General features: G+C 38.3%; 1 protein-coding gene across 1 annotated transcript in view; it reads left to right on the top strand.

The window, feature by feature from the left end:
- The window catches only part of PRKD1 (protein kinase D1), a gene marked incomplete at its 5' end in the record, with an annotated part of 327,016 nt that overhangs the window by 295,513 nt on the left and 9,934 nt on the right, over window positions 1-21,569 (top strand). Inside the window, 3 exons of the mRNA XM_080808642.1 lie at window positions 8,041-8,202; window positions 8,756-8,854; window positions 9,750-10,017. Coding sequence (XP_080664768.1) covers window positions 8,041-8,202; window positions 8,756-8,854; window positions 9,750-10,017 — 529 coding nt within the window. The remainder of the gene's footprint in view (window positions 1-8,040; window positions 8,203-8,755; window positions 8,855-9,749; window positions 10,018-21,569) is intronic.

The raw sequence follows: 21,569 nt of genomic DNA, 5'->3' as shown, positions 1-21,569 counted from the left end.
TGTGTTTTTTTTTTAAGTATTGTTTTATATATACTCCCTCCCCATTCCCCCCCGCCTTAGCTTCTTCTCTTATAGGGAAAGGAGAGGACTCATTATATTTATCATGTGTTTGCAGCAACCCTGGAATCCAAAGCTAGACTGAAGCTTTTCCAGAATTGATGAAGAGAAGAATGACTCAGAGATGTGTAGATAGGCTTATGGGTATACATGAATACAAAATCATGCATCAGACCTCAGTTGATTTTCTTGCTGTGCAAATATTGAATTGGTCCTTTTTCTTTTTCTTTTCTTTTTATTTCTTGGGCCAGTGTTACTTAATAGAATCCATAAGACTTAAAGCTCTGTAAGACGTTGTCGTCAACTGTTCATTACAAGCTGGCCACCTGCAAGTTGACTGTTTTGAGAGCCAGGCACGATACAGGCGTATCTCTTGTTTTTAGCAGTTAATGAAGAGGCTTCAACTTACTGTTTTTCTCACAAAATTTTGGACTGTATTAAACTGGCATTAATCTGTGCTAACTACTGCTACAACAAAAGTAAATTACATTCCAGTTGTGATGGCTGGTATGAGCAGACAAACAACTCTTACCAAAACTTACATGAAGGTCTCTGAGTTCCGGGAATCCAGTGGGTTACGTTTGATTGTGGCCCCATTGATCTAAATGTCAGCCAGTGACATCTGTATACAGGAGGATAGATTGTTCTATCGGGTGTCTTGTGGTTGAAGTAATATTGTGTGCATTTATTCCTCTGACATGTTAGTTTTATTTTGTTCTAGGTTATTATCAATGTACCTTCGTAAAAGTTTGCAGATGAAATTTGCCAAAAACACTAAAAGATAACTACTTATAGCAGGAGCTCATTTAAACTGTAGACCTTCTGCCAGCTGAGCATGAAATGGGCACACGTTTACATACAACAACCAGGTGATCTCATTCTCACCTGAGGCCAGGAGGGCCTTCACCTAGTGTGACACAGCCCTCACTTAGTTGACCTCAGAGCACATGCATCTCTGCCATAACTGAGGTCTAAAAACACAGTGAGGGGAAGGATGGCGGAGGACACACTAGAAGGTGCAAGTTTGTGGCAGTTCACACTTACCCTGTAGCCTCTGTTAGATGAAAAGCAAAAGGAAATCTTCTTTGCTGCCACTTACTGTAAACTCTCAGGTATCCAACTAGAGAGAAAAATGTGATCCAGATCTTTTAAAAATCACCGAAAATCTGCCTAATAATAATATCAGTTAACCTTTACTATGTACCAGGCACGATTTCAAGTATTTTATACACATTAAGTCCTAGTCACACTTCAGATTTAGGCACATTATTCTTATGCCATTTTACATACAAAGAAATGGAAGTCAAGGGCTGGGAAATGCAGAGCTCCAATATGCTCTGGCAGTCTGTCTCCAAGGACTCTACTCCTTAAATTATGTTCCACACCTTGAGACTTTCCTTGTAGTCATGCCTGCTCCCGGCTAAAGCAAAAATGGAGAAAGAGAAGAGAGTCCAGAAGTCTTCCCTACACAAGAAGGCGGAAGTACAGTGATCCTTATTATCTGAAAAGCCCATTTTCATGCATTATTTCTCATCCTCAGGACAATAATGAAGTCCTAGGGAATTGGGTTTTCATAACTCATGTACCCGGGGGGAGCGGGGGTTGGCATGGAGGGAAAGGCATAATTTAAAAGGAGCGTCGTGATGGTGGCCTTCACCTGCTGCTTCTTTGCTTCTCTCTTGCTGATAACTCTTGCCTATTGGCCTTTGAGAATGAAGCTATGAATATCTCCTTATTGAAAATTAGATACAAAATAAATACAAATCACCCAAATCACGGGAAAATTATGGGTTTCTTCCTACCAAAGATGCTGAAGTGTTTAACAGAGCAGTGACCAAAATTTGTATATTTTGAAGAAGTGAATGTCTTTGTCATTCCCTTGAGACTTCAGAAAATCATTTTTCAACTCACACCGGTGGTGGCATCTCTGATATTAGTCATTATCAGAATCCTGAGATTGCTTACTAGCAGATTCAAGTGAACTTACAATGAAAAATTCATGTCCTATATTCTTATATGAAGAGGAGATATCAGCATATATCATATTTGATGCAAAATGTGCTGATTAAATGCCAGACATGCGTTATCATCTCTTCAATAAAATCATTTAAATCCTAAAGAATGTTAGCTATATACTAAAAAGTAAGGAGATCTAGGAACTTGTCTTTCAGTCAAATTTACAGATTTGCACTGGGCATTTAATACATACCAGGCACTAGGCTTATACTGACTAGGAATATAACTGATAAAATCTAGGCCTTATGGAGCTTGTAGTCTTGTAGGTAAGATACACAAGTTTACCGGTTACCGAGTATGATATGCTAACTGTTCTGAAAGAGAATTTATCAAGGATTGAGGAAAGAGGATTAGAGAGACATCCAAGTCAAACTGTGGGAGTCAATGAAAGCTGCCTGACCACTAAATATTCAGACCAGCCAAAATGGTCTGGTTCAGGCTGAGAGAAAGTAAGTATGTATGAAAGTGTAGAAAGGAGAGAGAGAGAGTGATGCTTGTTCTGAAAATAGTTTACTATGGCTAGAGAGAAGGGTAGATACGTAGAAGAAAAAAAGAAGCTGGGAAAATATTGGGGTGGGGGAAGGATAAGTTGTTGATGGTGAAGGGTCCTTGTGCCACGCTAATGGGGTACATCTACTCCGAAAGTTTGTGGTGATTCCCTTTGAACTGGAAGTAAGATGGAACGATCAGAATCACAGTGGCAGCCCTTTGAAGAGTGGGCTGGAGGAGAGCAAGACCTAAGACGAGATTGCTTGGGAGGCTGTGGTCCATCCCGAGGAAAGAAGTAAGGCTCAAACCAAGGCATTGATGGTTAGGATGAAGGTGAGGCATCACTGTGAGAGAAATTAAGGGGATGAGATCTAAAACTTTCAGAGACCAGGAGCCTGATGCGGGGCTCCATCCCAGGACTGCGGGATCATGACCCGAGCTGACAGCAGAGGCTTTAACCCACTGAGCCACCCAGGTGCCCCGTGACTCAGGTTTCTGACCTAGATGGCAGGCCATTTACCAAGAGAGGAGACACCAGAAGAGTAAGTTTGGATGGAAAGACACTGATCCCATTGTTGGCATCATTCATTTACATGAACAAACCTAAAAGACACTTGGATAGAAGATTCTGGAATTTAGGAGAGAGAGCTGAGCTTCCCTTACCATTTTGTTACTAGGTTTACTGAGTCTTCTTATAATCATCTGCTTTCTACATTCACTTTTATAGCATCTCTCTGGGAATTATATGCTATTTCCCCTTTATAAGACATCAAAAGATGGTGATTTCAAGGGGCCTTAAATGAAGTATGAATTGAAAAAGAATGTGATTGGAAAATGGATAAGAAAGTGTGCTCTTCTCTCAACCCTGGCAAACGGGCAGTAATGAGGATTAACAAAGCCATTGCCACAGTGCTTTACTTCTGAGAAAGGCACCTCACGTCCCCACCAATACCACTGTGTAATAGCACATGCTTCCTTCTGTTTGGCATGCCATTTAGAATTTAGACCTTGGACTCAGCACTGTTAAGTTTATATCTCTCTGTCTCATTATGAACTAAATCATTCAGATGTTTGATAGGAAAGTAGGCAGAAGTCCCCATATAGGCTGTATTGCTCCTAAATAACCTGTTAAAAAGATAAGTTGATTCTAATTCTCCCCTTTCCTCCCTCTCACATGTTTGAATATAATAATCCTGAAGGCAGGATAAAGAAGGGGAAAACATGACACCTTTAACTTATCACAGCTAAATATTTGGAATGAATACTCAACTTCAGAGTTGAATATTAAAATAAAGCAACACTATTAGAATTAAAGAATATAAGTACTAATGAAATATTGCTTAACATGAATCCAAAAAAATATAAAATAGAATGTATGCATACACTAAAAATGTTAGTTAGTTAAATCCTTATTTCTTTTTTTTTTTAGATAAAATATTGTAACTTTTATAAAAACTTTTGCTTTTAGTGATGAGTTTCCATTGATTACATAAGAATTTTCTAGGCAACTTGAATCAGGAAAATTTTTGTCTCGATCTCCAAATGGTATTTCCTCCAGACTTCAGAATAATTTATATTCACCCCATGGATATGTCATCAATCTGTTAAGTGTGAATGGACACTATTCTTTCCTGTACTTGACCAAATGTTTCATTTCCTGAAAATTAAGTTACTTAAATGCAACAAACAGATGGCCAGAGAGTCCAGTAGTAGATTATTCTGCCATGAAATTTATTATCTGAATTCCTGAGGTAGGCCTGAGAAGTTAGCACAATTCTTTCTGAACACCAGTCTGCCATAGTGTTGTGGTCATCAAACCACTTTTAAGTTAATTCAGTTACTTTGGACATTAGTAGGAAAAATTGGAAAGCTATTTCATATTTTATATAGAAGAGTAAAATTGTGAACAAGTCACATGGACTACTTGGGTTGAAGCTTATCTTAGAGTTACACTTAAGGAATTAAAAAGGTAATATGAATTATAATAGAAAATAATGCCTTGAATTTTTTTTTTTTTTAAATTTCCAGTCTCCAAATATTATCTTCTCTAGAGTGGAGAAGTATTCACCAGTATAGTATGGAGAATGTGGATAAATAAGGCATGATTCTTTCTATTCTCTTTTCTTTTGTTACTGCCAAATACAAAAACAAGTTTGGCCATTTGGTTCAATGCAAAAAATATAGCTTATGAGTAAGTATCTATGATGGCCTTGTCTCAGCTACACATGATAATCTTTTAAAATGTCAACTTGTTATATATCAGCTCTACAGGGGGGAAAAAAGAGTCATTTTCCTCTTGGAAAGATTTTTCAACTACCACTCAATCTTCTCTTTAGTCAACCTATAAAGCATAAAGGTTGTTATAAAAGAGCAAGGGCCAAGTGCAGCAAACGTATTAGTCTAAACTTTCTAAAACATCTCTTTACCAGTTGTGTATACATGACTTTTAGTTGTGTTACCGAATTTTTTATAAATCTATATACCTAACTATAAAGTCCTTTATTAAAAATAACAAAATTTCCCCTTATCCTTTTCATAAAGATGTTAGTAGGGGACGTTTCAGAGTCCTTCAGAGTTTATAGATAAGTCAACTTAACAAGATAGTTGACAGTGAACAATCTCCTTAGTCTGTTCCATACTTTTGGCCTAAAACGTTCTGGGAATACAAAGAGATAAGCCCATTTAAGTTCTCACCTCTATATAGGGGCTCTTTAAATCATGTTGTAGAATAGGGAAAAGATAAAAAAGAAATACTGACATAAGACGTTAGTACTTTTAAGACCTCACTTACTTAGAGGAATGCAAGTAGAAGCACATGAGAAACCACATTGCATTTATATTTGGATAATTTACGTAGGAGAGCTTCCTGGCCATTTCCTGACTCCCTCTTCTCCCCTGTCCTTCCTGAGCCCCTTTACATTGATCTTCTTCACACTCAAGTTTTCCTGGGTCTACATGGGAGACCCCTTGCCTTGCTATCTTCTATCGGTCTCTTGCTTTCCTATTCATTTTTCCTGCTCCACACTCAGTCAGCAAGGCCTTGGCCATTTAAGAAAGCAAAACTCGGAGATGCATGGGTGGCTCAGTTGGTTAAGCATCAGCCTTAGGCTCAGGTCATGATCTTCAGTTCCTGGGATTGGGCCTCAAATCGGGCTCCCTGCTCAGAGGGAAGTCTGCTTCTCCCTCTCCCTCTGCCTGCCACTCCCCTTGCTTGTGCTCTCTCTGTCTCTCTCTCTCAAATGTATAAATATAATCTTTAAAAAGAAAGAAAGAAAGCCAAATTCTTCAGAATACTGCTTAAATGCTTAACGTTAGAATAAATCGAAAAAAGAAGCAGTTCAGAAGATACTCACAGAGGAAGGTACACTTAACACATTTCACAGTGCACTTGTCCCAGAAGAATAATTAATAACCCAGGCAGGACTCTGATGTCACTCTTTTTTTTTTTTTTAAGATTCCATTTATTTATTTGAGAGAGAGAAACACAGAGAGAGGGGGAACACAAGCAAGGGGAGTGGGAGAGGGAGAAGCAGGCTTCCCGCTGAGCAGGGAACCTGATGCGGGGCTCGATCCTAGGACCCTGGGATCATGACCTGAGCCAAAGGCAGATGCTTAACAACTGAGCCACCCAGGCACCCCTCTCATGTCATTCTTAGACCCTTTACTGTCATCATTGATTTAAAAGAGGATAGCTGAAATGCCTGGATACCCCAGAGGCTGGTGATCTTTCCACCTGGTGTGGCTTCTGGATCCAGTAAGTGGATTCAAGACCATGTGACAGCCTGGGCATGGTTTCAGGTACGAGCAGTGCTATCACTGGTCTTCCATAATGCGTATCAAATGCATCCATGGAGTCATTTGTTAGCATCTCCCACTTAGCAATCTGCGTCCCCCCCTCCATGCTGGCCAAAGCCTAGCAGCTGTCCAGTCTTATTTGTAATCAGTCAGGACAAATAAAGTAGTAGTTTTGGTCATCTCATCCCCACCCCACCATGTGCTTCAGCTCTGACTCTGGAGGCCTAGTCTATCCAGAAGTAGCCAGTTTTGACCAGTTAACAGTATAACAGTTTAAAGGACAGTGACTCCAGCCCTCTGGAGGTGAAAGGCTTTGGGGTAGAGGTGTAGACATCTGCTCAGACCACATTCAGAAACTTGTTATTCCCTTACCACATTAATGGTGACAGGATTGGGCACCAAGGCACCAAAATCCAAAAGACAGATCAGATGTATGAGGTAGGGATCAACATGGGCCAAGTAGGGGCAGGGCATCCTGAGAAACGGGTCATCATCATGGGAGCTTCTGCCAGCCTCCGTATCCAGTTCACGCCAGGCTCTCCTTGCCCATGGGCAGAAGGAGGACGGCAACGGTGCAGACTCACCTGTGGTCCCTTCTGCTGCTCACCAGCCAGTATCCATCTGTGAGGTCTAAATAGCAAGCCGTCTGCAGTTTTGAGAAGTTTGTGAGAATTTCATTTTACATGCACTTTTATCCCTGATGGAGAATTTTTTTTCTAAAATCATTTATTTATTTTTTTCTCTGTTCAGCTGTTAGCGCATTTCAGTGAGTCCCTGATTTTTTTCTTCAGGTAGTTTATGTTCATGATGATTTTTTCTTTCTGTTTCTCATTGAAATGTAAGTGGAATGTATAAGAGTTCTTTTAATGTTAGGATTTTTGTTGTTGTTGTTGTGCCCAGAAGAAAAATAAGATAAAGGTCAGATGATTGAAGGCTTTGTTGATGACCCCACAGCCACATTCAAACTGAAGCATCCTCACAAGGGTCCGTCTAATATTAAGAGTAATTTTACTTGACATATGTGACAATTAACATGTCAAGCCAAATGCAGGCTCTCATCAGCCATTGCTTTATTGTGGAAATATTTATTGAGTGCTTGAGAACCACACAGGATGACCACGTAGCACAGGGTACCAAACAGAATCTGGGCTCAATAATTTTTTTTTTTTTCACTGTTTTCCTAGCAGTCTTCACTCTGTGTGAGAGCACTGGTAGCAGAGCGGTTCCGAAAGGTTTATGACTAATGTGCTTCTTCAGTACCGTCAGATGTGCTGCAAGTACAGATTTCATCTTGTCGACGTTAACTTTCTATCAAGGGTGTAGAGATGGCCTGGTATGCTTATTTAGGGTGGTGTGCTTAATATTGGAGATGATCCTGCGAAATTTGGATTTCTCAATATGGCATTCTAATTAAAACCTAATTAGCAATTCACTGTGCTGGAACTTAGGTTTTTCAGCGTAGAAAAAAATAATTTCACTCTGCATAGAAAGTAAAGATATATTTTTTGGAGACATTAGAATTTCAAAAATATAAGGCAGCACATGTGGAATTCAGAAATGTTAAGAATCCGAAGTGTGGGTTTCTCCATAGCTTTAAGCTTGAACAGTTTTATATAATCAGTGAGCTTGCCAAACAGTATCAAAAAACTCATTTTCTTCAAGTGCTTTATTTATCTTTAATAGAACCTTCATCACCCTGGTGTTGTAAATTTGGAGTGTATGTTTGAGACGCCTGAAAGAGTGTTTGTTGTTATGGAAAAACTCCATGGAGACATGCTGGAGATGATCTTGTCAAGTGAAAAGGGCAGGTTGCCAGAGCACATAACGAAGTTTTTAATTACTCAGGTAAGAAATCAATTAGAGGCAGAAAAAAAAAGATAATATTCAATATCAAATGTTATCACTGTTTTACTGCAGCTTCCTAGCCTTGTTTAGTCCCCGAGTCCCAAGTCTGACTTACACTCAGAAAGGTGGCAGGGGGTTTGTTGTATTATTTCATTTTTATCTGTGGTCTCCTGAATCCAGCGTACCAAGGGAGTTAGCGTGTGCAGGCCCTTGTATTAAAACTACTCATGAAACTTTCAGTTGCACAGTGGCTAAGTCCTGGTTCTTTGAAATGATTCAAGAATGGGTACCCCTGGAAGTTAGTCCTAACATCTGTTATCTACACCTGTCTTGGTTGCTGTATCAATACCATAATAGGCCACTCTTTCCACTGATGTTTCCTTAGAAACCTGCCATGTGAATTTAGCTCATTTCCGTGTCTTGCGTATAAAGAGGCTTAACTGTTCACTGTGGGTTTTCTCGTGGCCCCTCCAATTTATGTCCTAGTAAAAAACATTTTGAAATAAACTCACAGACCAAAATAAGATTATCTTGATGATTTTCTTCTCTCTAGATACTTGTGGCTCTGCGGCATCTTCACTTTAAAAATATCGTTCACTGTGACCTCAAACCAGAAAACGTGTTGCTGGCATCGGCAGATCCTTTCCCCCAGGCAAGTCTGAAAGCCTCTCTCAGCAAAGCCAGCTGACGGCAGCACCAGTACTGGCTCCCCTGCAATATTTTTTTTCTCAAAAGCTTTATTCGTTTCACGTTTTACCTGTTCGTTTTCATCCCCTTGCTTCCTTCTTAGATCTTGGGGACTACGGCTTTGTTACTCTGGCTTCTCAGTTCAGCCTCCCCGAATGCAACAATGAGCCTTCTCCTTGTGCTCATTCAGCGGCCAATGTAGGCACAGCCTGCAGCTGGTGCGAGAGAGGGTGGAGAACACTTCCCAGGGACATTTAAGTTCAGCGTTGTTTTGAGGGACAAGGGCAAACATTTCTGGTTTTCCTCATCTCAAGAGGACAGAAAACTACTGCACATGTCCCCAGGGAATCTTCTCTCTGACGGGACCTAAGGCGACTGTCCACCTTGCTTCCTTGACATCTTCAGGTCCTGTCTAGGTTCCCATGTAGACCTGACTTTGAGGATTATTGTAGGTAACATGACGAGTCCCTGTGCTGATCCCTCAACCTTTATTTATAATAAGCCCTGGTGTTCAATCTGTCACTTCCAGATTTGTGTGATGTTTTTCTGCCTGGTAAAAGAGTATTACCCACTTCTGAGTATACATATTTTCACATTTATCTCTTGGTTTTGGGGGGGAGGGAAGGGTGAATGTTTAGATGATTTTTTTTTTTCATGAATGAAAATATACTTTTGTACCAGTACTTCAGCCACTGTCTTCAAGTATATAAAATGGAAAGTAGCTATTACTTCTGTCATGCATGAGAAGTCTATACGAGATATACAAAGTATTCTAATTGTCTTTGGTAGACCTGGGCTAAGACACACATAGACACACAATCTGTGACCTTACCATTTCTGTAAACCATTATTACCAACAGGTGAAACTTTGTGACTTTGGTTTTGCCCGGATCATTGGAGAAAAGTCTTTCCGGAGGTCGGTGGTGGGGACCCCAGCTTACCTGGCTCCTGAGGTTCTGAGGAACAAAGGCTATAACCGCTCTCTAGACATGTGGTCTGTTGGAGTGATCATCTATGTAAGCCTAAGTGGCACGTTCCCTTTTAATGAAGATGAAGACATACATGACCAAATCCAGAATGCAGCTTTCATGTATCCACCAAATCCCTGGAAGGAAATCTCTCATGAAGGTACTATCTGCCATTCAAAAATGATAGTGGTTTAGTGCTTCAATGTTATACTATTAATTCAATTGAGAATGACTAAATTGTTAAATGTTCATTGTAAATTGTCCACTGGAGTAGAGGCATAAATTAAGGTGGATTGGGAAGGAGTAAAGAAAATGGAGACCAAAAACATCTTCTGATGAAGTGTACATATTTTATAGAGAAATTGAGTGGTACATATTAAGAGGTAAATGAAACAAAAAAACATAGTATTTTGGCATATTGCCTTAGAACTTATAAACATTGGTGTAATGGAAACGGCTAATCTCTATTAAGAGTAATCTTTACTAACCATATACTTGTTTCTGTATTAAGCACTTTAATCTCTTATGGGCACAAGAACTTTGATAGTGATATTTTAATTATCATATTATATATTAGTATGCCAGTTCTTTTTGTGCTGATTTCCTTCATGTGACATTAGAATATATATGGCATTTTCTTTAGCCCTTTCCCTGGTATTCTATTTTTAGGTTGTTCCTTTTTGATCCTTATATATATAATTTCTATGTGTATCTCTGATTGATTTCTTTAGGTTAGATTGCCTTGGCAATGTTGCATTATTTAAAGTTAAATTCTTAAAAAAATCTTTCCTTCTTAAAGAGAGAGAGTTTTAAAAGTGGCAGGGGCAATCAAGGCAGAGAAAATGGCATACTCAGCACTTTGGAATAGAATTCCCCGATGAACGTACTTTGGCGTTTATTTAATTCTCACAACAACCCCATAAGATAAGTTTTACTATTATACCTGTAATTCAGGTAAGAGCACTGAGGCAAGAGAAGGGATACCACAGGCCAAAATGACAAAGCTAATAAGTGGCAGATCCAGAATTCATACCCTGACAGTCCGTGCGTACGTCCTTTAACCACGGTTTAATGACTGTTTCTTCTTTAGTTTTCAGGCCACGTCTAGTTCTAAGTTCATTCAGATTTTTCGCCACTTAAAAAGGCAAATACGGTCATAGATAAACATCTGTTTGACACCTGTTACTGAGTGTGGTGATGTAGGAATCGGAAAAGAGTGTATGTAAACTGCCTGAGGTAATTAAGTTCTTAGGCTATGGTTGGTATTAAATGGCAAGAGCTATCCATTATCAGGGCTTTGAGTTACTATTAGCAACAACCCTTTGACATCCTCTAATTAGTTGCAAATTGTAGCTGGATGGATATATCTTAAAGGAATCTGTGACCTACAAAAGAACTATCATGTAGCCAAAGCACTAATGAAATATTTAGGATAATTTAACAGAGGCAAAAAGCAAAGTATCATTATGTTTCCTTTCTAGAAGGCAGAAAGGTGGGATTATCACATAATCTTGTGACAAGTATCCTTGTTAGGAAACACTACCTTTAAATATGGTTAACCATTATGCTTAATACCTGCAATCCAGAAATCCAGTAAAATGACTTGATATTGTTACCACAGTACAAATCGGGAATACCTCTGAAGCCAGTCATCATTTTCCTGTTATGCAGGAATAGGACATTGGGAAAAGAGTCTCAACATTTTAAAATCTTTTTCTTGGAGTAGTGGAGTAAATGACGTTCCCTCTCTGGTACCGTGGAAATGCGCTGGCCTAGCTGTGTCGATACAACCTATTGAGGCCAGAAACATACAGCTACAGATTGTGAATGTTTAATTATCACTGATAGTAGATACCAGAGACCTAAATATTAATGCCTCGATGAACTGCTGTTGGGAAACCACATATATACCTATAGATATAAATATCATATCTCCGAAGGACAAAATATAAAATATTCTTCAAAGAACTTAAAGTTGAATGGAAAGATGTCAAGTCAAAGGAAGAAGAATCACTGTGGCTTTGACTAGTCAGACAAGTATTTTCAGAGGAGATGGAATTTAGGCGAGTCACGAAAATTTGCAAAGAAAGAGATGTAGCATTTCAGAAAGACAATTACATAGGAAATTTAAAAGGCATTTATATTTGCCCAGGAAGTACATATTTTACTTGCTGTACATATTTCTAAGTGCTGAAAATTTCCTACCACTGAGACAAAGTGATGTGGAGACCAGCTCAGATAGAACCTCGCTTTTCTAAATCACTCAAGTGTCAGTTTGGGAATTAACTGGCATTTCTCTTCAGTATCTTCTTCTGACTCATCCTTGCCTTTGAGGCACAAGAGTTGTACTACTTGCTAATTGAGGCTCTAGATGGCAAATGAGTTACCTAGCTGCTGGTGTATGAACAGAACTAATAGTTGAATATAAAAAAGTTAGTTAAAGATGCCTTAATACAGCTGAGGTGTTATAGAAGTAGTTACTGGCCTGGAGTCCGTCCCACTGTCTGGTGGAGAACAAACAATTCTCTGGTGAAAAGTAATAATGGGCTTGTACAACATAATTTTAAGCACATGGGAACTGAGAAATACACAAGCGAACTAGTATTGGCAAAGGATGGTCACAACTAATCTTAGTGAATTTTTAGTCTCAGTATACTTTAAGACCACACTAAGAACCTCTAACAATCCGGATACAAGGAAATAAAATAAAGCACTTCAGGGGCTCTAAAATCAAAGGTAAGGAACAACAGTCCAACAGTTCGAGTTATCATCCTACCTGCCATTCTAATTAGCCATCAGTTAACCTTCTTTGAGCTTCGATTCCTTAACTGTACCACAGAATAATGATTCCTGCCTATAGAATGAGGTTGTAACAGAGACTGAATGAGATAAAGGATGGGAAAAGCATCTACAAAGGCAGGTGTGGGGTGAACCAAGGACTTCGAGTTAGGAGGAGGCTAGAACACTAAGCTAAGCAGTTGCTCTGGCGGGTAACCAAGAATTGATTGTATAATTTTAAGAAATTATATGCAAACTGATGTGCATGTTTCCCAAGTATTCTTCAGACATATTGGTAGTTGTATTTTTTTTTTCTTGGCATGAAAAATGCAAAAGAAAAAAGAAAGTTGTAAGGTCTTTGTAGCATACATAGATGTGTCAGATGAAAAAATTCCTGGATCCTGCATTTTTTTTCTGTTGATGTAGAAATGTACCTGATATAATATAATACTATATATTGGAGTGCTGGACTTACCATTGTGCCATTTGAACCTCGCAATAGTCCTCCAATATATAACTTGTTTTCGTTTCTGTAACAGGCAGAAACCAGGAAGGTTAAGTGCCTTGCCGAAAGTCCCACAGTGGTAGGACTTGGACTTGAAGTTACTGCCTTCATTCTTTATATCATACATTGTTGTACATGAAAGGGTGCTTATTTCTTATGGCTTGATGTTTAGGACACTATAGAGAGTATTTTAAACTCACTCATTATTTTTGCTATGATAATATAATAAGCCAAGTACTAGTATTCTAGAGATGTGCTTACTAATAATTCAGCAGTGAATTAATTAATTAGGACTCTTGTGTGCAAATAATAGAAACCTATAACTAACTTAAGCAGAAGAGAATGTATTGACTCACACAACTGGGAAGTCCAAAAGGTGAATCTCATCTCCTTGGAGCTAGCAGTTCAAGTGTCCTATTTCTCCATCTCTCATCATCTCTGCTTTACTTTATGATGGCTTCCTTCTCAGGTAGACTCTTCATGTGGTGCCAAGTGATCCCCAGCAGCCCCAGGTTTTACATGCTACTCATTGTACGTGATCTCAGAATGGAAGAGTAATTATCTCTTAGTAGCCATAGAGTCTCTGAAAGGGGCACTGATTGGCTCTGCTTAAATCCCGTAATACCCTGGGAACAATCCCATTGTCACCGCAGGAACCTGGCTTTGATTGGCCATATAGATGATGGAGAGCCTCTTCAGTTTGGAGAGAGTAAGTTCCTGCAGGGAAAGGATAGTAGGCTAAAAACAAACACAAAAGCATTAACAGATGTCCATTATAAAAATAGATTTTTTTGTGTGAATCAAGGTATGATATGAAAAATGAGAAAAAACTTGAGGAAAACTTAACTGACCAAATGTTACAGGTAAAGGGGAGATAATAAAATTAAACTTTCAAAGAAAAGAATAACAATAGCTAGCACTTCTATAACATTTGCATTATAGCCAAGCACTCTATATATATGAACTCATGTACTCATCCCCAGCCTTTGAATAGATAGGATAATTGTTTCCGTTTGAAAGATGAAGCGCTATAGACACAGAGGGTTAAGTGACTTGCCTAAGTGGGGCCAGGGTGCAAATCCTGTCAGCTAGCTCCAAGGTAGAGGCTCTTATCTACTACATTTACAGCCTCTTGATTATCCTAATGGATTTTGCCATGCTGTCACATTAAATTTTTAATATGCTTTCACTAGCTTAGAGCTACAGTAGCAACACAATTTTCAGTAATGTCTTAAAATACAGGGAAACAAGATCATGTTGTGATAATGACCTGAGTTGAGAGCTCTTCCACTTAGTGTGATGGTGACCCCATCCAAGTTACTCACTCTCTGAGGTCTCAGTTTTCTTGTCTGAAATATGGTGACAGTAATTCCTAATTCACTGGGTTATATTAAGTACTAAATGAAATTATACTGGAAGGTGCTTAGCCCAGTGACTGACATAGCTAGAGTACGTTAAATATATGAACACTTTCTGTTTTCCAGCCGCTTTACATGATCAGTGTATCTGTCTATATATATGTATTTAGCTATACACACACACACTTGTTTATAATTATATAAAGTTATATATGTAACTAAACACATATTTAATTACAGTTATATATAGGTATTTATGTATATAACCAAATAACACAACATAAATACAGCTAAATAAGAATGCATGTATACGATAAAACACACCAGAATGAATCACATGATTACAACTAATTACACAAGAGAAGACTTTAGGTAATCATGAGATGGGAGTTTGAGAATGTTACAGTTCATTCGAAGCCAGTGTTGTGTGTTTCATCTTGTTTCATGTCATCATTGTGACTACTGAATGGGTGTTTGACACCATCCAGTTTACCCATCCAGTTACCCATCATTGATCAGCTTTATCACATACTAAGTTCAGTTTGGCCCTCAACACATTCATCCTATGACCTTTCTCAATTCCTTGAAAGGACTTATATACCTATTTTAAAATATTTACTTGATTAGGCAAATTTATCTTATGGAAAGAGCAGCCCATTTTTGCATAAACATTTTTTAGATAATCGGGTGAAACTGAGGAAAATGATGACTTGATCATACGTCAATATGCCCCTCCTTTCATTGCATTTTTAGCAATTCCAAAAGAACAAGAGATAGATCAGGCTATTCTCCATGTTTATCACATTTGGTACAATAATAAGGGTAAATCTTGGATGGACATTGCCAAAACATCAGAAAATTGCAAACAAGACTCTGTCTATGGTTTAAGAAGTAGATAACAGGAGTGTAGGGCTTAGAAATGGGAATTGGAAAAACTAGCTAATAGAACACAGGAATATTTGCAAGGCAAGGGATTTCTAATAATTTTGCCAAAGAACCTTCTTGATTATGGCTCATTTTAAATAACCCGTCGTAGTCTAGCTCTAGGTCTATAGCAGGCATTTTTTAACTTTGGCATGCCAACAATTTCTAGTTAAAAATGGAGATTCCCAGTCTCCATCCCCATAAATAGCAATCCCGCCCTGAGAATGTAAAAAGTCCATGGATCACACTTTCAAAAACGCTGCTCCAGAGCCCTGATCCTCTGAAAGATCTGACAGCTGAAAAGTGCTCTAAATTTTTTTTTCTAAAACACTGTTTAAATAAATTCCCAGGATTTAAATATAAGTAAACTATAAAATTCCTAATTCCCAACCTCTTTCTGCACTCACATTTTCTTCATCAGGTATTTAATATCAGGACATGTAATTTGTTCCAAATATTAAATGTAGTTCAATATACATTGTCATGAAATTGGTAAGAATAGAAAAAGCTTCTTGACCAGTTTCTTCTGTGAAGAATAAAAAATCAAAACATATAAACTCCAGGAAATACAAAAAGTTGTGTAATAAAGTTATATACAATACAGAAGAAACTAACATAGGTGCCATGATTTTGAGCAATTAAAAGAATATGGGAAAAGAGAATCCTTTTTACACATGAAAATTCTCCTTTGAATGGACATAGTTTTGCAAATTTGATATTATAGGGTATGGGGGGAGGCATTATAATTTTATAGTTCATAATAGTTACATATAGATTATTCCACATATTATTAGTTTAAAATTTTAGATAACCTTTAGACCAAGCATGTCGGACTTTATTATACTTATGCAAAAGAATGTAGTTAATGAAACATCTACAATGCTGAGAAGGAGAACAGAGAAGAGGTAAAGAGAGCTCTAAGAGCCATAGCTTTCACAGAGTTCATGTAAGATTCTGCCTAGGTGAATGGACTGAGTTATACAAATTTACCTGTATATGATTTAATGTATAATTTGATCTTAAGAGTTAATACTTGTGAATAAATATTCTCTCTATATATTATATACATATTCATATTGTGTGCCAGGCACTGTTCTAAATTACAAAGGTGGCCAATACATTAATTTTAGGATAATCTCATTACTTGGGGGAAGGAGGACAATAAGGTCTAGGAAAAAATGAAATGATTCATTGTCCTTAAAGGAAGGGAATCTGTTTTGTTTTGGTTTGGTTTTAAGGTGGTTCTCTCTTTTTTTTTTAAAGATTTTTTTTATTTATTTGACACAGAGAGACACAGCGAGAAAGGGAACACAAGCAGGGGGAGTGGGAGAGCTCCCTGAGCAGGGAGCCTGATACAGAGGCTGGATCCCAGGACCCTAGGATCATGACTTGAAGGCAGACACTTAACGACTGAGCCACCCAGGTGACCACAAGGTGGTTTTTCTCAAACTCTGTGATAAAGGACCAGTTTTATTTTATCTTGATTTCCAAACATATGGACCAGTACTTTGTAAAATAAAATAAATGTGACAGCAGTATCAAATTGCATGAAAAGTTTCCAAAGACTTGGTCTTACTTTCTATACTTAGCTCGCCATAGACCAATGAACAAATTGGCAGTGGTTCATGGACCTCCTCTGAGTAGCACTGGTTTAAATCAGAAGAAATTTTTTAAGTAGTTCAAAGAGGTAATCTCTGGAAAATGGGTCTCATAATGAGATGTGAGGTTTCTATTTTTCATTTTGAACTTCTTTTACTGATTAATTTAGATCTTTTGCCAAGTGCTTGCAATACTTTCATTACAAAATAATCAAAGTGGGGTACCTGGATGCCTCAGTCAGTTAAGCTTCTGCCTCTTAATCTCAGCTCAGGTCTTGATCTCAGGGTCGGGAGTTCAAGTGCTGTGTTGGGCTCCATGCTGGGCATGGAGCCTACTTTAAAAATGTATAAAAAATAAAATGAACAAAAGTGTGTGTGGGGAAGGAAGGCTCCGGAAATAAATGGAGTACAACCTTTTATGTAACTATCATTCTTCCATGCCTGGTCTGAAAATGTCTAAAATTTTAAATACACAAACAATATATTTAATATTTTATATATAAGTATTATTCACCAAAGAGCCAGGATTCTGTTTCCTTTCCCTTAACACCAGCTCTTGCATTGTGACTGGGCAGATGAAGACATAACCTTCACTCTAAACCTGTGCCCACACTAAGGAGAATTTTCAAGTGTGAAAGTCGTACAAATTTTCTTTTCCTATATTCTTTCAGTTGCTGATAATCATAACATACATCTTAACATATTCTTTCTTATGTATGACTTTAGTAGGCAGCTTTTGTTTTCCCAAGAGTTTTAGAGGAAGAAGGGAAGTGACATAGATAACTGAGTGATATGGGTTGCATACCTGGTAAAGTGAGATATCATAGTTGCTCCAGTGCAAGTCATCTTACCAGAATGAGGACAAACCCACAGCAATGGGAAAGCATTTATTAAAGTCAAAAGTACATTACCATCATCAAATTGAATCGATGTGTTCCATTAGAGACACATGCTGAATCTGAGGAAGGTTAGCAATAGACAGTGAAGATCACCAGAGAAATTACTATTTTTTTTTCTGAGTTTTGATATTCCTTTATGTGCCATCAGGGAGGCATGCAGGCAGTAATCAACACAGAGGCAACCTTGGCAATTGTCTCACGATGAGCCCCCAACCCCCGCAGACAGAGATCATATTCTGTATTCACAGGTGAAGTCTGAAGGAGCACCTACTCTCAAATCACCTGCTGTGTTGTTACTGCTCAGCGTCAGAGTCACATGGTTAGATGGTATTATCAAGAATTAAGAGCTGACAGGAAGCTTTGACATTCCACATATAAAAAGGGGTGGGGGAGGAAAACTCCTTGCATGAATCCTGTAGCTTGTCTTCAGTTCAAAATGATCAAATAATGACAATGCCCCAGTGACATAGGTTTTTTCCACCTGTATACTCAAATAGCCTCAATGTTAGTATTTCTGCCTCCTCCTTGCCCTGATAAACATAGCTGTAATTTATTCTTCCAGCAGGTCTCAATCCTGTGGTGACATTTATGCATAGGGTAGAATACATGGCATCTCAAATCATGAAATGGCTATCATAATATACCACTACATTTATCAAAACTTCTCAATTTTACTTTAAAAGCAATTTTTAACCATTCAGTGTGGTTAATTCAAATAAAATTGGTCACAAGTGTGTTTTTCCCTCAGAAATTGAAGATGAAAAATACAGCCAGTACAAACACAAAGCAAAGCTAAATAAAAGCCTAGCACCAAGAATACCACATGGTATGTTTTCAAAATCCAACAGTGTTCCAGAACGCAAAACACTTAAGTTGGAAGTAGCACTTTGCCATGAAAAGGAACCAGCTGTAGGTCCCTCTTGCACTACATATTGTTCAAAACAAAAAATAACCCCATTGAAAATAAGCCTTGGGTAGATGAGACCCAGAAATCCAAATGTATAAGAAACAAAAGAAAAACAATTGTCATTTTAATAATTAAACTCTGTTTGTAACGGTTTATGAGGCTTGCAGATCCGGCAAGCCTGCTGAATATTAATGAATAGATTGATTTGTCAACATATTAGCACCACTGTCAGACATAACAGCATGGAGGAGATGTGAGGGGACTAGCCAGTGAACTGTTTCAAAATGCTTGACTGAGTGCCAGGAAATTCTATCACGATTGGTAAACTAAAGTGAATAATGTGGGTTCGAACTTCCACTGGAGTTTAATAATCCCTGCTTGAAATTCTGGAGTTACTTATGTTTACTTTTTTTTTTTAAGTCATGCAATTCATTCAATAATAAGGAACTTTAAAATTATGAACCAAAGGCATAATTTTTTAAAATCTAATAGAGTGAATTCTGTATTATGTATGTGTGTGTATGTATACATGTATTTTAAAATCTAAATGAGATAATATATGAAAAGATGTACCACCAGGAAAGGAATCATTTATTTTGATAGCAAGTAAGATAAAACTAATAGAATTTTCTCTAAAATATGGTAATTTGTAGAGAGAAACTGCTGAGAAGTTTTAGCAAGAATATTGGCATTAAAAAAAAAGAATATTGACATTATAGGTGCTCAAAAATTGGCAGTTCATTTGTCCCCCAAATTGAAGTGTTTCCTGTATATCTCAACTATAAAATTAAAATTTCACTTATGAATGTATATCATAGTTGAGTTGAAATATGACATCTGAAATGTCAGGGTAGAGGAACAGTGAAGTTTAAAGCACTCTGTGAGTTTGCTTTCTTCTATAATGACAACACAGAATACTTCAAAATACAGCATCTTAAAAATCTTACTTAACCCCTATACTGCTCTATAGTTCCAAGATATTGAGTAATTATCCAGAACATTCTTAAATTGCTTCAGTGAGAGAAAATGCAAAGTTTCCTGAGGAGCCCTGTTTCTTCTGAATTTGACCCTTGCACAGTCAGCAAAAATATCTCAGTGTTTATATCCACTGTTAGAGTAAGCCAGCTTCTTTTTCCAAATAGAGGCTCATATCAGAGGTTTGAAAGCAGCTGTCATGCCACCCCTGAGTTCCACTCCTCTCCTCTTTTCTCTTCTCTTGGGTAGTCAGCTTTTCCTTCAGTCTCTTGTTCACCCTGGTCCAAACACTCTCATCTTTGTCTATGTTCTTTTGAAATCGCCCCAAAACTCTTCTCACTCAAGGTTCCATGAGTCTAGCTAATTGTAAAGTGAAGCCACCTCTTCCTCCTGATGAAGAGTACATTTCTTTGAGTGTGGCGTAAAATCACAGTTGAGCTGGGAACAAATGATGAGTTTGCTGTGGATTTAGAACCCTGAATTCTTTCTCATGGATGTTGTTGATGAGCCAGGTTTTCCGATTCTATGCTTAGACCTTTCCTTGGCGGGTGGGGAAGTGGAACCTAAAAAGAGGACTTCGTCCTAAAAGAGGACTTCGTTTCATTTGTCCCTGTTAAATGTCATCTTACTAGGAGGGCCTATAGCTCCAGATACAGTTACTTTGGAACTTACTTGTGTCATCCAATTTGTTTGGTCTTCCTGTTGGCATCCTCTGAATCCTAAAACCCTTCTGTGTCTTCACTGCAGAATACTGAACCAGATGGGGCTGAGGACAGATAGCTTTCTTTGTGTTTAAAGACCTTTCTCTATGTTTACGTCCATCCATTCAGGGGCCCTTTGGGCGATATTAAACCAACTATTAACTACTGTCAGTGTTCTCATACCTCTAGTTCCTGGCTACTCAAAATGTGGTCTAAGGCTCTTCCTGGGATCTACTAAAAGATAGACTCTCTGGTCTTACCCTACATCTACCAAACCAGAATTCTCAGGGCAGGATCCCTGGATTATTCATATGCAGGTTTTTAACATGCTTCTGAGAAGCACGGTTTGGCAGTCATTCTCAATGCTAGCTGCACATACTAGCAAACACTTGAGGTGTTTCTAAAAATACTGATACCTGGAAGCCCCTCCCTAAAGATTTTCACTTGAACCTGCAGCTTGGGTATTAGCATTTTTTAAAAACCAGAAACACAGAAGCCTCTCCAGAGGATTTTAATGTGCAGTGAAAAGGGGGGGAAAAAAAAAAAGTCCACCTGAACATCATTAGGTTCATATAAGTGTATTTTGATTTCTACATTAAATTTTGAATCCGTTTGGCATCCATTTCGGGGCTGCTATATGCCGTGTTTGAACAATTCATGATTTCCGAGATTGTGTTTCTAGTTTTCATGAGGAAATGAAATTGAACATAAAGCAAAGGCATAACCGTTGGTAGAGTAACTTTCTACAGAGGAAAGAACTGGAAAAGGAAAGAAACGGACTTGAGTCTGAAAGGGTCCTGCGCTTCATTGGACTGTGGTCATTGACTTCAGACCGAGTCAGAGGAGGATTTCCAGTGGCCTTGTTTGCGGCCTGCAGTCTCTGGTTTCAGCCCAGGAGGAGCGACCCAGTTCGTGTTGCCGGGCAACAGCTTGCTGGGTTGAGAGCTGGAATGTGAAGGGTTGCAAAACGATTTTTAAAATAAACACACAACTTACCATCAGCATGAAGCAAACCAAGAGAAGTACTGAGCACTACACTGTGACAGGCAGGGAGGCGGAATCGAAAG

The sequence above is a fragment of the Martes martes genome (assembly GCF_963455335.1).
Source record: "Martes martes genome assembly, chromosome: 7".
NCBI lineage: Eukaryota > Metazoa > Chordata > Mammalia > Carnivora > Mustelidae > Martes > Martes martes.
Note: the sequence above shows the minus strand (reverse complement) of the source record. Positions and strands in the feature narration are given on the sequence as shown.